The 12,902-nt window shown below is 38.9% G+C and overlaps 1 protein-coding gene across 1 annotated transcript in view; it reads left to right on the top strand.

Moving 5' to 3' along the window:
- Positions 1-419: 419 nt before the first annotated feature.
- Positions 420-12,902, top strand: part of LOC122549336 (collectin-10) — a 42,922-nt gene continuing 30,439 nt past the window's right edge. The window contains exons 1-2 of the mRNA XM_043688983.2: positions 420-848; positions 2,809-2,960. Coding sequence (XP_043544918.1) covers positions 811-848; positions 2,809-2,960 — 190 coding nt within the window. The 5' untranslated portion in view covers positions 420-810. The remainder of the gene's footprint in view (positions 849-2,808; positions 2,961-12,902) is intronic.

Genomic DNA, 12,902 nt, shown 5'->3' on the forward strand with positions numbered 1-12,902 from the left:
CCCCCAAAGATTGTCCTCACTGTTTGACAGCTTTATATCCACAGAATCAGGTCTGTGTCTGTGCTGTGACCCTCCAATTTCATAGAATGTACTCAAACTAGCAGGAAAGATATCTATTTATACTTCTAGGATCATTGCCATGACAGATAAAACAGCAATATTTCTTGCTTTGCTTCAAAAGGAAAGATTTTAGCTATTATACCCTGATATACAGCATTGGAGACAAAAGAGCACCTCTTTGCAAGAAATCTCTGTTCCCCCTCACCACCCGATTATTCAGTAAACAGTGTTTGACCCCACTGCCTCCCCTCTCACTTTCTTCCAATCATTGCCATTCTCTTATGATGTGGTTTAAAGTGGAGACTTTCAGATCCCTTACCAGAAGAAACAGGGAAACAGTCGGTTTCACTCATCCCACATTGTTTTTATGCACTTTTTAACAACCTCCTATATTTGAAAGCATAAACTACTATAGGGAGGAAAATACATTGGGAGGCTCAGAAAGAGAAGAAAGACTCAGATAGGCAAAAGGATTGACTCCTTAAACAAGATAAAGAACACTGTTCAATTTGCTTACTCTTGAAACTAATTTGAAACAAACTGCAAATACTAAACAAGGCATTCATTTATTTTATGATTGCAAGTTAGAGAATTTAAAGAAAACTTTGATATATCATTAAATCCTGTAAACACACTGGGTGGGCAATGTAAGTTGCTGACGCAATATTAAAAGCAACTCTAATAAACAAGTGTCAACAATGAATAAACATTCTGGAAGGATGGGATCTGGATGGAGTATCAGCTGAACGTATGATAAGAACCTCCATTTTAGTCTCTTCTTTCGAGAGGTAAGCTGTCTATATTTGTTTCCGAAAATGCAAATCTTGTTTACTTGAAAATGTTAGATTGTGTTTATTGTCGTAACAAGAGATTGACATTAATTTGCACGAAGGAAGAGTGTATTAAATAAAAAGTGGCATACAAGGTCTTTAGCTACTGTTTCCATTTAATTTCTAGAGTGATATCCTTCTTCAGGTGTGCTGTTAAATGAAAATAGTTGTTTCTGACACAAGACCATAATTGTGTGTTTTAAAATAACATCCAAAATTGTGTATATTCAGCTAATGGTTAATTTATTTTCTGAAAGGTGTTCACAAAGTTCCGCTCTATATTTGGATGTCTATACAATTATTTGTAATTGCCTCCCATCTCATCTTATAGAACTGAATAAAGTAACAGCAAATTGTAAAGCATTATTTATGCAGAGAACTGCCAACAGAAATGAACAGCTACGTATTCAACTGGGCCTCAAAGGGGGAAATTCTCGCTAACTGAGAATTTAATTCATAACAACATCTTGTAAGCAGCTGAATGAAGATAATGGAAGAACAAATAAATGAAATTAATGCATGATGATGAATTACTGTAGCTGATGGAATCTTGCAAGTGCTGTTTCTTGTAAATTTATGTTTAACCATTACAATTTCCAGTAAAATTACAATGTCGTATTCTATCAAATTCTTAGGTAAAGCAACATTTCACCTTGTGATCTCATCTGACAATATAAATGATTTAACAGCTTTAAATGATAAAAACAAAATTGGTAAATACCACAAGCAAAATGTAAAGAGAACCTTGCAGCCTGTCAAAATTATTTATTTGTTTGGAATTGCAATTCCTTCTTTCTAAAGTATGATGGAATAAAATTTCTGTGTGCAGTACCAACATTGTGCGTGCTGTACAAGCCCCAAACTGTACAGGCCGAAGCCTCACTAGAAATTTGGACTTAAGGCCTCTGTTAAATGACTTATTCAAACTGTTATCGATGATTGCATCTCCAAAGGCAGCTCTTGCATTCAAAATATTCATTTTGCATTGCCTGCCTCAGCAGCAACAATCCTCCTTTACATCCTGGGAGTAGCAGGATCAATACTGGGAGAGGAGGCCACTCATATATTAAGGTTAGTGCTCATGTGTGTTGGAGAGCTGGGAGGAATATACCTTCCTTTCACTTTTTGTTTTCACCTAGGGAGCAACTAGACCAAATCCAAATCGACAAGTATGTCTTAAACTAGGTCCCTCATCAACAAATGCAAGAGGCCTAATTCCTTTTGACAGCGATGGATTTTAAAAAATCATTCAAAACTAACTGAAATTCGACATATTTTAGAAATCCAAGGATGGAAGTATTTTAAGAGCCCTTGGTGTGCAGGGCAAATGTTTGACCTGGTTTCTATCTGCACAATGAATGCAATAACATCACTTTCAAACCCCTGGCATCTTGATAAATCTCAGCATTGTGATATGTTTAGTTTTGTCGTGAAGCTGATTGGCAGGGAGGTGTGTGACCACTTTTAGCAGTTTTGTAACATAACAGGAGGTTTATTATAGATGTGTATAATGATAAATATGTAATGAGTTTTGTTATAAATGGTGAACTTATCTATCTGTCAGTATGTTTTAAGCTGTATAAAATCAGAGAATGCTTTCTGTGATTTCCTATACGTTTTCAATTAATCTTAGATGTCTTATTGGAGATACTAATTTGCAGATGTTATGTCAAATCAGTTTCACGTGAGGTGAACACATTTTAGAAACATTGCATTAAGATAGGAAAAGAATAGACTTTTGACTTTGAGTGATAGTGTAAAAAGGTAATAACAAGTTGGCAGTAACCTTTTATAGCTTTCCCAATATCCCATTGATTTTAAGAGAAACAAACATCAAGAGCAATATAAAATGTGCTATCAATACAATAGCAAACATAATTATCAATTCTGAGTCCTGCTTCATTTAATCTTTTTGCAGGTTAGAAACGTCAGGAAGAATGGAAATTGAGTGTGTGAGAAGATTCTTATGTTTGCTCATTGTTCTCCAAGTACAGACATTGTCCTTCACTGAAACGCATCGTCCTGCCTCAGACGTCTGCGCAACTCATATCATCTTGCCAGGTCCAAAAGGTAACGAGGATATACTGCAGATAAACATCATTATAGTAATGCATTTATTGAACTGATTTCTCTGTAACTAATAAGATACCAAAATTTCAATTTGACTTCACACTACAATGGCTCAGTGATTAGCACTGCGGCCTAATAATACCAGGGACCCAGGTTTGATTCCAGACTTTGGGCGATTTGTGTGGAGTTTGCACATTCTCCCCCTGCCTGCATGGGTTTCCTCCCTCAGTCCAAAGACGTGTAGGTTAAGTGGATTGGCCATGTTAAATTGTCTATAGTGTCCAGGGATGTGTAGGCTAGATGGGTTAGCCATGGGAAATGCAGAGTTACAGGAGTAGGATAGAGGGGGTGGTGTCTGCCTGGGATGCTCTTCAGAGGGTCAGTTTGGACTTGATGTGCCAAATGGCCTACTTCCACAAAGGAGGTATCCTATTCTATTTTACTGACTCTGCAAACTTCTGTCAGCAACTGGATGAAGACATAGCCAGAAGCCTGCAATCAGGTTAACTATTCACCCTTTTATTCAACTTTGGAATAATGAAGGAAAATTGGATATGTTAAAAATAAAAATGAGAATAGTTGCTAAAATTGTAGAATGGTTACAGCTTGTCTTGGATGTAAGGGAGATGATTGTGATGGAGGTGTTTTGGATGTCAGGACTTTAGAGATCTATGTGTCCTTTCTGTCCCTTGGGAAATGGAGTTGTACGATTTATACTGACATAGACCAGGATTAGGCCATTCAGTAAATCGAGCCAGACTATTCAATATAATCATCGCTGATTGAACACTTCAATGCTTTTCATCCTAATATTTCTTTAAGCCATTGATAATCAAAAAGGTATCAATTTCTACTTTAAACATGCTCAGACACTGAGCTTCTATAACCTTCTGATGTCAAGAATTCCAATGATTCACAGCATTCTGTGTAAAGAACTCTTCACCTCTGATCTAAGTGGCATCCTCTTTTTTTAAAAATGTGCCCCTGGTCCTAGACTCTCCAAACAGAGGAACATCTGAACTACATCTACCCTGACTGTCCTTTCAAGTATTTTGTAGGCATCAATGAGAACACTCTCATTTTTCAAAACTCTGGAAATACAGGTCCAGTTTGCCCTATTGCTGTTCAGAGGATAGTCCTGCCATACCAGAGGCAAGTCTTGTAACCCCGAATTACTGACATACCAACTAATGAAACAGTACCTGCCTCCATGACAAAATATTTTTCCTAAATATTTTTAGGCCAATCTCCTGAACAACAGAAGAAACATTTCATTACATTTGCATTCAAATTCTTTTGCAATAAAGCCTAATTTAGTCTTCTCAATAATCTACTACACTGCATATTAGTCTTCAGTCAACTATTGACACAGACACTCAAGTGTGAGTGTCTGTAGACGAAGCATGGAAAGACTCAATGATACAACTGTGACAGGAGTACAGAAGCAGAGGGACCTCGTGGTCCATGTGCATTATTCTCTGAAGGTGGCCAGACAATTTGAAGCATTTGCAAAGAAGGCTAATAGGATCCTTGGGTTTCTAAATACAGGCAGAGAGTATAAAGGCAAGGAAATGATGTTGCACCTCTACAAATCATTGGGCAGACATTTGGAGTATTGTGTTCAGTTCTGGGCACCTTATTAAATGAAGGATGTTAAGGCCGTACAAGAGTGCAAAGGAGTAATATTTGAATTATACCAGGGATGAGGGATTTTAGACAAGAAAAGGTTATAGTAATTGGGCTTATTCTCCTTAGAGTAGAGAAGACACAGAGGGGACCTCACTGACATGTTCAAAATTGCGAACAATTTTAACAGGTACTGTTTCATTAGTCAGTAACTCGGGGTCACAATATCAAGATTGTCAGCAAGGGAGCTAGAATTGCAATGAGGAGAAACATTTTTACTCAGAGAATTGTTAGGATTTAGAATGCGCTGCCTGGAGAAGAGCCAGATTCCATACAAGGTTTTAAGTGAGAGCTGTCTATATATTTGAAAGTGATGAATTTAGAATATTCCATCACACTCCTGACTTAGGCTTTGTAACTGGTGGGGAAGCCTTGGAGAGTCAGGAGGTGAGTTACTTGCTGCAGGATTCCTAGTCTTTGACCTGCTGTTGTAACCACTGTGTTTTTATTGCTAGTTCAGTTTCTGATCAATGATAAACACTAGGATGTTGGTAATAGGGTATTCAGCAATAGTAATTCCACTGAATAGTCATAATCATAGTGTCATAGAGTCATACAGCATGGAAACAGACCCTTTGGTCCAACCAGACCATGTTCTCAAACTAAACTAGCATCACCTGTCTGTGCTTGGATGATGGTTAGATTGTCTCTTGTTGGAGATGGTCATTGATTGGAACTTATATGACCTAAATGTTATTTGGCACTTGTCAGTCCAAACCTAGATATTGTCCAGGTCTTACTGCATTTGGACATGCATTACTTCAATATCTGAGGAGTCATGAATGCTACTGAATATTGTGTGAACATCCCCAATTCTGAACTTATGATGGAAGGAATGTCAGCAGCTGAAGATGGTTGGACCTAGGACACTATCTTGAGGAACTCTTTCACAGATATCCTGGAGGTGAGATGACTAACCTCCAATAACCACAATCAACTTCCAATGTGCCAAGTATGACTCCAAACAGTGGAGAGTGGACCCTGATTCCTACTGGCTCCAGTTTTGCTAGGGCTCTGATGCCACACTCTGTTAAGTATGGCTTTGAAGTCAAGGGTAACCATTCTCACCTCACCTCTGGAATTCAGCTCTTTTGTCCATGTTTAAAAACCAAGGCTGTAATGAGGTCAGAGTGGACCTTGTGGATCCATAACTGGGTATCAATGAGCATGTTTCTGTTGAGCAAGTGCTGTTTGGCTAGGGGTATAGCATGTTTTGCTATCAGGTCCCAGTGCCTTCTGTTATTTCATGATATATGGAATGAATCAAATGAACTGAAGACCGATGTTTATGTTACTGGAGACATCTGGAGGAGCCCAAGATGCATCAGCCACTTGGCACTTGGCTGAAATTTATTGCAAACATTGTACTGGTGTGCTTTGTGGCCACATCATTGAGGATGGGGACATTTGTGGAACTTTCCCTTCCAGTGAGTTGTTTAATTTCCCATCATCATTCTTAATTGATATGACAGGACTGCCGAGCTTAGATCTAATCTATTGGTTTTGGAATCACTAACCTCTGTTTACCATACTTGCAATGTTTTCTGCTTTGTACAAATGTAGTCCTGTTTTGTAGCTTCATCAAGTTGAGACCTATTTTTACGTATGCATGATGCTGCTCTTGGCATGCCGTCTTGCACTCTTCATTGCCATTAAGCCAGAGATTCAATGGCAGAGTGAGGGATATTGCACTTGAATACAGTTTTGCTGCTCCTAATGACCTACAGCACCTCATGAATACCCTATCTTGAGTTGCTAGATCTGTTTGAAGTCTATCCCATTTAGCATGGTGATACTGGCACACAACACAAAGTGAAGGTGGGACTTCACTCCAAAAGGACTATATCAATGGTCAGTCATAAGGTTCGCCTCCTTACAATGGACAAATGCATCTGTAACAGGCAAATTGATGATGAGATCAAGCATATTTTTCCCTTTTATCATTCCTTCACCATCTAGAATACAATTCCTTTAGGACTTGACCTGCTCGGTCAGTAAACATTTTGATTCAGGAGGATGGCATTAATTTGCAGGATGTTTCTTTGCCTATGTTTGCCCTGATTCAATAAGATGTCAATTTTGAGTACTCCCATGGCAACTCACTCCCAACTGCCACATCTGTTGGAGTTGGCTTACCAGTGGGACAGGACATATCCACGAATAATGACAGTGGTGTCTGGGACATTGTAAAGTATGATTCCAGAAATATGGATCTGCCAATTTGTTGCATGACTATTTTGGATATGGATCTCTGAGTTCTGTACCAGACCACATATGTTTGTAATGTCATCAGTCTGAGTTTGCCATTGTTTTCAATGCCTAGGTCAATACTAGGTGGTCTGTCCAGTTCCTTTTTGAGAAATTTTAGTTGTTTGATACAATTGACTTGATAGGACATTGAAGAAAGGAGTGAAGAACCAAACACATTGCTTTGTGAATAGAGTCACATGTAGGATACTCCAGGTAAACTTGACAGCTTTCCTTCCCTAAACGACATTATTGAACCAGATGGTTTTATTATAATTGACCATGGTTCCCATGGTCAGAGTCAGATTTTTAATTCTAGATTCCTTTCAACTTCAAGTTCCAGCATTTGCTGTGATGAGATTCAAACCTGCCTCCCAAAAACGCATTGCCTTGGTTTCTGAGTTACTAATTCAGCACCAATAGCATTGAGCAATTGCTTCCCCGAAATGCCACAATCAATAGACCTATCAGGCAGTTTGATGTTTGCATACTACCTGCATTGATTGGAAAAGGTGCAAATTAGTCACACATTGTGATCCTTGCATCAAATTTCAGAGGATATTCAATTCAGTCCCCAGAGTTCACCTCCTTACTATTTTAGAACCTCTCCCTGTGTAATCTAAGGGAACAGTTATGTGCATAGTGCATGTATTTCGAATTTCTGTATTCAAATGATATGGTTTGGTTTTCTCCTAAGTTGAAAAATGTGATGCTGGAAAAACACAGCAGGCCAGGCAGCATCAGAGGAGCAGGAGAATCGACGTTTCGGGCATAAGCCCTTCTTCAGGAAGGTTTTCTCCTAACCATGTTGCACTGTCTATACTTTTTAATCAGGATGTAAAATGATAATTTATGGCTTTTGGCTTTCGTGATGCAGTAATATTGGTCTCATTTCAGGTCGCACCTGCCACTAAGGTGTGTCATGAAAAGTTTGATGAAAAATATTTTTATTTTACAACAAAGAGATTAGTAAAATGAACTATAGAAATAAAAGTTATTAGTAAAAGCTTGAGATGGGCAATTCCTCAATTAGTAGGAAAACAAGTTGCCAAGAGCATAATTTCTTGAAGGCATTTTTCTCAGAATAGCTCTGACAATAACTGTTGCCCTTGCTTCATCACTAAATTCTGCTTGTTAACCCTGTGGGTCATAATGTTGAAAGCATTTTAATGACATTCCTATCATTCATTCACTAATGACATTCTGCCCCCACACAGACCTATGCTGTACTTATAGTCAACTCAATATTTATCACTCAGGAGATTTACAAAAATTACACCTCCCCAGTTTGGCAACCAAGATAGCTCTAGTGAATAACTTGGTTTCATTTTCAAGTTGTTGTTTAGAAACAAAGTCATCTTCTGGCATTTCAACTGAAAAAGTCATTTACTCTAGAAAAGGGAATGCATTTGCCATAAAAATGTAGGCAGCTTGCAAAGGTTTACAGGAAGACTTCTAACAAATAATACACAGAGAATTAGTTTTGACATTTAAAAAGTCGTTGACCAGAACAGACATAATCCTCTTGGTCAAACTGAAATAATTCCAAATATTTTTGTTCCAAATCTTCATGCACCAGTAAAATTGCTCAGAGATGTTTGCATAGCTGTTCTTTCAAGAATACTTCACCCCATATGACCTCTTTCTTCCTTTTCTCAGATCATGGGTGGAATCTTAAGGTTCCCCTCAAGGGCTTTGCAAGCATGGGTCTGTAAAATTCTCAAAGCAGCCTTCCTACTACTCTCATATCCTGTTGTTACTGGCCACTCACAGACAGCATCCTGTCTGGCTTCAATATTTCAGGCTGGAAGAGCAAGTTCCAGGGCAGGAGGAGCCCAGTTTGTCACCCGAGAAGGTAGCTTTACAGCATGGAAAGAGGCCCTTCGGCACATTCTTCTGGAGTTTTTTGAGGATATGACCAATGGAGTTATCAGGGGTGAATCAGTAGATAATCTGGCCTTTAAAAAGCCTTTTGACAAGGTTCCATACAAGAAATTAGTAAGGAAAATTAAAACTCATGTTATCGGGGGTAATGTATTGACATGGATAGAGAACTGGTTGGCAGACAGTAAGCAGAGGGTTGGAATAAACAGGTCCTTTCCAGAGTGGCAGGCAGTGCCCAGAGGGGTACTGCAAGGTTCATTGCTGGGACCCCAGTTGTTCACAATATACACTATTGATGTGGATGAAGGAATTGAATGCAATATCTCCAAATTTGCAGATGACATGAAGCTGGGTGGCAGTGTGTGCTGTGAGGAAGATGCTAAGAGGCTGCAGGGTGACTTGGACAAAATGACTGCGTGGGCAAATACTTGGCAAATGCAACGTGGTGTGAATAAATGTGAGGTTATCCATTTCGGTCACAAAAACAGGAAGGCAGATTATTATCTGAATGGTGGCAGTTTAGGAAAAGGTGATGGGCAAAGAGACCTGGGTGTCATGGTGGAACAGTTGTTAAAGGTTGGCATGCAGAAGCAGCAGGCGGTGAGGAAAGCTAAGGGCATGCTGGCCTTCATAGCGAGAGGATTTGAGTATTGGATAATGATGACTTGCTGCAGTTATGTACAGGGCCGTGGTGAGGCCACACCTTGAGTATTGTGTACAGTTACAGGAAGGACATTTTTGCTATTGAGGGAGTCCAGCGAAGGTTCGCCAGATTGATTCCTGGGATAGTTGGACTGACATATGAGGAAAGACTGGAATTTAGAAGAATGAGGGGGGAATTTCATAGAAACATAAAAAATCCTGATGGGACTAGACTGACTGGATGTGGGAAGAATTTCCTGATGTTGGGCAAGTCCAGAACTAAGGGTCACAGTCTAAGAATAAGGGTAAGCCATTTACGACAGATGAGGAAGAATTTCTTCATCAAGGAAGTTGTGAACCTTGGAAATCTATCCCACAATAAGCTGTTAGGGCCAGTTCATTAGATATATTTAAGAGAGAGCTGCACGTGGCCCTTGCGGCTAAAGAGATCAAGGGGCGTGGAAAGAAAGCGGGAATGGGATACTGAAATTGCATGGTCAGCCATGATCATATTGAATGTAGGCTTGAAGGGCCAAATGGCCGATTCCTGCACCTATTTTCTATGTTTCTATTCCTCACTGGCCATCAAGCATCTATCTGTTCTAATCATCATTTTCCAGCACATAGCCTGTTGTGCAATGATATTTCAAGTGCTCATCAAAATACATAAGACTATAAGACTATAAGACTAGGAGAGGTAGTCCATCAGCCCATTGAGTCTGTTCCACCATTCAATGAGATCATGGCAGATCTGATAATCCCCAGCTCTGCTTTCCTGCCGTTTCCCCATAACCCTTGATTCCCTGACTAACTAAAAATCTATCTTCGTTAGCATTGATACTACATAATGATCCAAACTCAATAAAGAATTCTACAGACTCAGAGAAAATTCTACAGATTTTGAGAGAAAATATTGCTATGGTGCCCAAAATTGTCGCCATTATTTCCGGGATGTGCACACTGAAATATGGAAAAGCTCATCCCTAGGCAAGTAATAACTTAACAAGAATTTAAACCTTCAGTAAGAAATGAGGGTTAAAATGCTTAAAATTAATAAGTTTTAACAATAATGGATAGCTAAACTCTTGTAGAAGTTATAGACACACAGAAAATAGGAGCAGGAATAGGCCATCTGCTGTTCAAGTCAGTTCCACTATTCAATATGATCATGACTGATTATGCAACTTTCTGTTCTCACTTTCTTTCTGTACCCTTCTGAACATCCCTTCTGCATTTGCCTTGTTTACTCCTGTTAATTGCATAAGTTTTTATGAGATTCCCCCTTCTCTGATTCTTTTAATCTCCAGTGAATATGAACATGACTGATCCAGTCTCTTTTCATACATCACTCCTGCCATTGTAGGACTCAGTCTGTTAAATCTTCATTGCATTCCCTCCATAGACAGAACATCTTTCCTCAGATAAGGAGACCAAAACTGCATACAATACTACTTACAGTTGCAGCATGACGACCCTACTTAAATATTCTTACTGTGAAGTCATACATACCATTTGCCTTCCTAAAGGTAGGAGCCCAAAACTATTCACAGTATTCCAGATATGGTCTGACTAGTGTATTCCAGATGTGGTCTGACTAGTGTATTCCAGATATGGTCTGACTAGTGTATTCCAGATGTGGTCTGACTAGTGCCTTATATAGATTTAGCAAAATCTCCATTCCATTTGAAATAGAGACCACCAATCATTTGTCTTCCATATCACTCACTGAACTGGCTTTTTGTCATTCCTGGACAAGGACACTCAAATTACTCTGTTCCATAACTTTTTGCACACTTTTGCCATTTAAATAATATTCAGCTCCTCTATTCTTCTTGCCAAAGCACATACTCCATATTATATTCCATCTACCAAGGCTTTGCCCACACACTTAACCTGCCTGAATCCATCTGCAGAATCTTTGTGTCATCCTCACCACTTGCCCTTCCACCTTTTTTTTGCATCTTCTAAAATGTTGGCTCTAATATATTATGTTCTTCATCCAAGTCATTAACTTGAAAATCTTGTGGATTCCAGTCTCTACAGCCTTTAGGCAGTAAGTTCCAGTTTATTCACAGCTCTCTGGGTGAAAACGTTTTTCCTCAAAGCTCCTCTGAATATATTGCTCCTTAGCTTAAAACAGTAGACAAGTCAATAGCCAAGGGTCTCAAAGTACAAAAGCCTCTCCCTGTAGGGATGATTTGGAGATGCCAGTGTTGGACTGGGGTGTACAAAGTCAAAAATCACACAACACCAGGTTATAGTTCAAAAGGTTTAATTGGAAGCACACTAGCTTTCGGAGCACCGCTCCTTCACAACGACATGATGAAGGAGCGGCGCTCAGAAAACTAGTGTGCTTCCAATTATCCCTGTAGGGAATGTGGCTTTTTATTCTTTAAAAAAACTACTATGGTATTGAAATGGGAAACAGCTAATTTGAAACCAATGTTTGAAAGAATGCTTTCAAAACTGCTGCCAAATAACCTGACAAACAATAATTGAAGAATTGCAGACTATTTAGAGCCATAAGCTTATACTGATGCAGCTTTTGCTAGCAATAAGATGTTGATTGGTCTATGGACTAGTGACCAGTTATCAGAGACCTTTCTATCCGCCAGCAACTGTGTGATTGGATCTCAGGTAACCGAAGAGTTTGGAGTGGGAACAATTTACAGAGAGAGAGAGAAGTGTTCAGTTCAGGAATGTTCTCTGCAGTCAAAACTTACTGTAAGACTGATGAAAACTGGTTGTGTCTTTCTTGCAGCAGTTGGTATAAGCCGTGACTTTTAACTGAAAAGGCAAAGTTTTTTTACAAGTAGGTTAGCCCCCTTGTATCTTTTACCAATCAGTGGAGTCATCCAGAGAAAATAACTGAAGCAAATGTGCTGGCCAGCAGAAGTGTTATCTGAATCACCTCAACAGTAGAACCTGAGAACAGAAACTACTGAACTGCCTTTCCAATTTTCTCTCTCTGTCCAGAACCTATTTTACCCAATTTGTTTGTCTGTCACTGTGTGTGTCAACTGGAGTTTACAAGGGGATACAGTTTTAATTATAAGTATTTTATGTCAAGTTTATAACTTTATTACCTTTAGCTAGAGTCTAATTACTTGTGGAGTTTACAAGGGGCATACAGTTTTAATTATTCGTATTATATGTCAACAGTTTATAACTATTTACCTTTAGCTAGAGTCTAATTACTTGTGGAATTTACTAGACGATACAGTTTTAATTATTAGTATTATATGTCGACAGTTTATAACTATTTACCTTTAGCTAGAGTCTGATTACTTGTGGAGTTTACAAGGGGGATATAATTGTAATTATTAGTATTATATGTCGACAGTTTATAACTTTTTACCTTTAGCGAGAGTCTAATTGCTTGTGACAGAGATGGTTCTTGTTCAATAGAGAAAGTCAGACCATGTTTTCTATCAATCTGGGTCTGAGAATGAGGCAAATGGGGGAACCTTGTGGATGTTTTAA

Source organism: Chiloscyllium plagiosum, unplaced genomic scaffold (genome assembly GCF_037043375.1).
Source record: "Chiloscyllium plagiosum isolate Xiang-an unplaced genomic scaffold, Cpla_swu_hap1 HiC_scaffold_4, whole genome shotgun sequence".
Lineage (NCBI taxonomy): Eukaryota > Metazoa > Chordata > Chondrichthyes > Orectolobiformes > Hemiscylliidae > Chiloscyllium > Chiloscyllium plagiosum.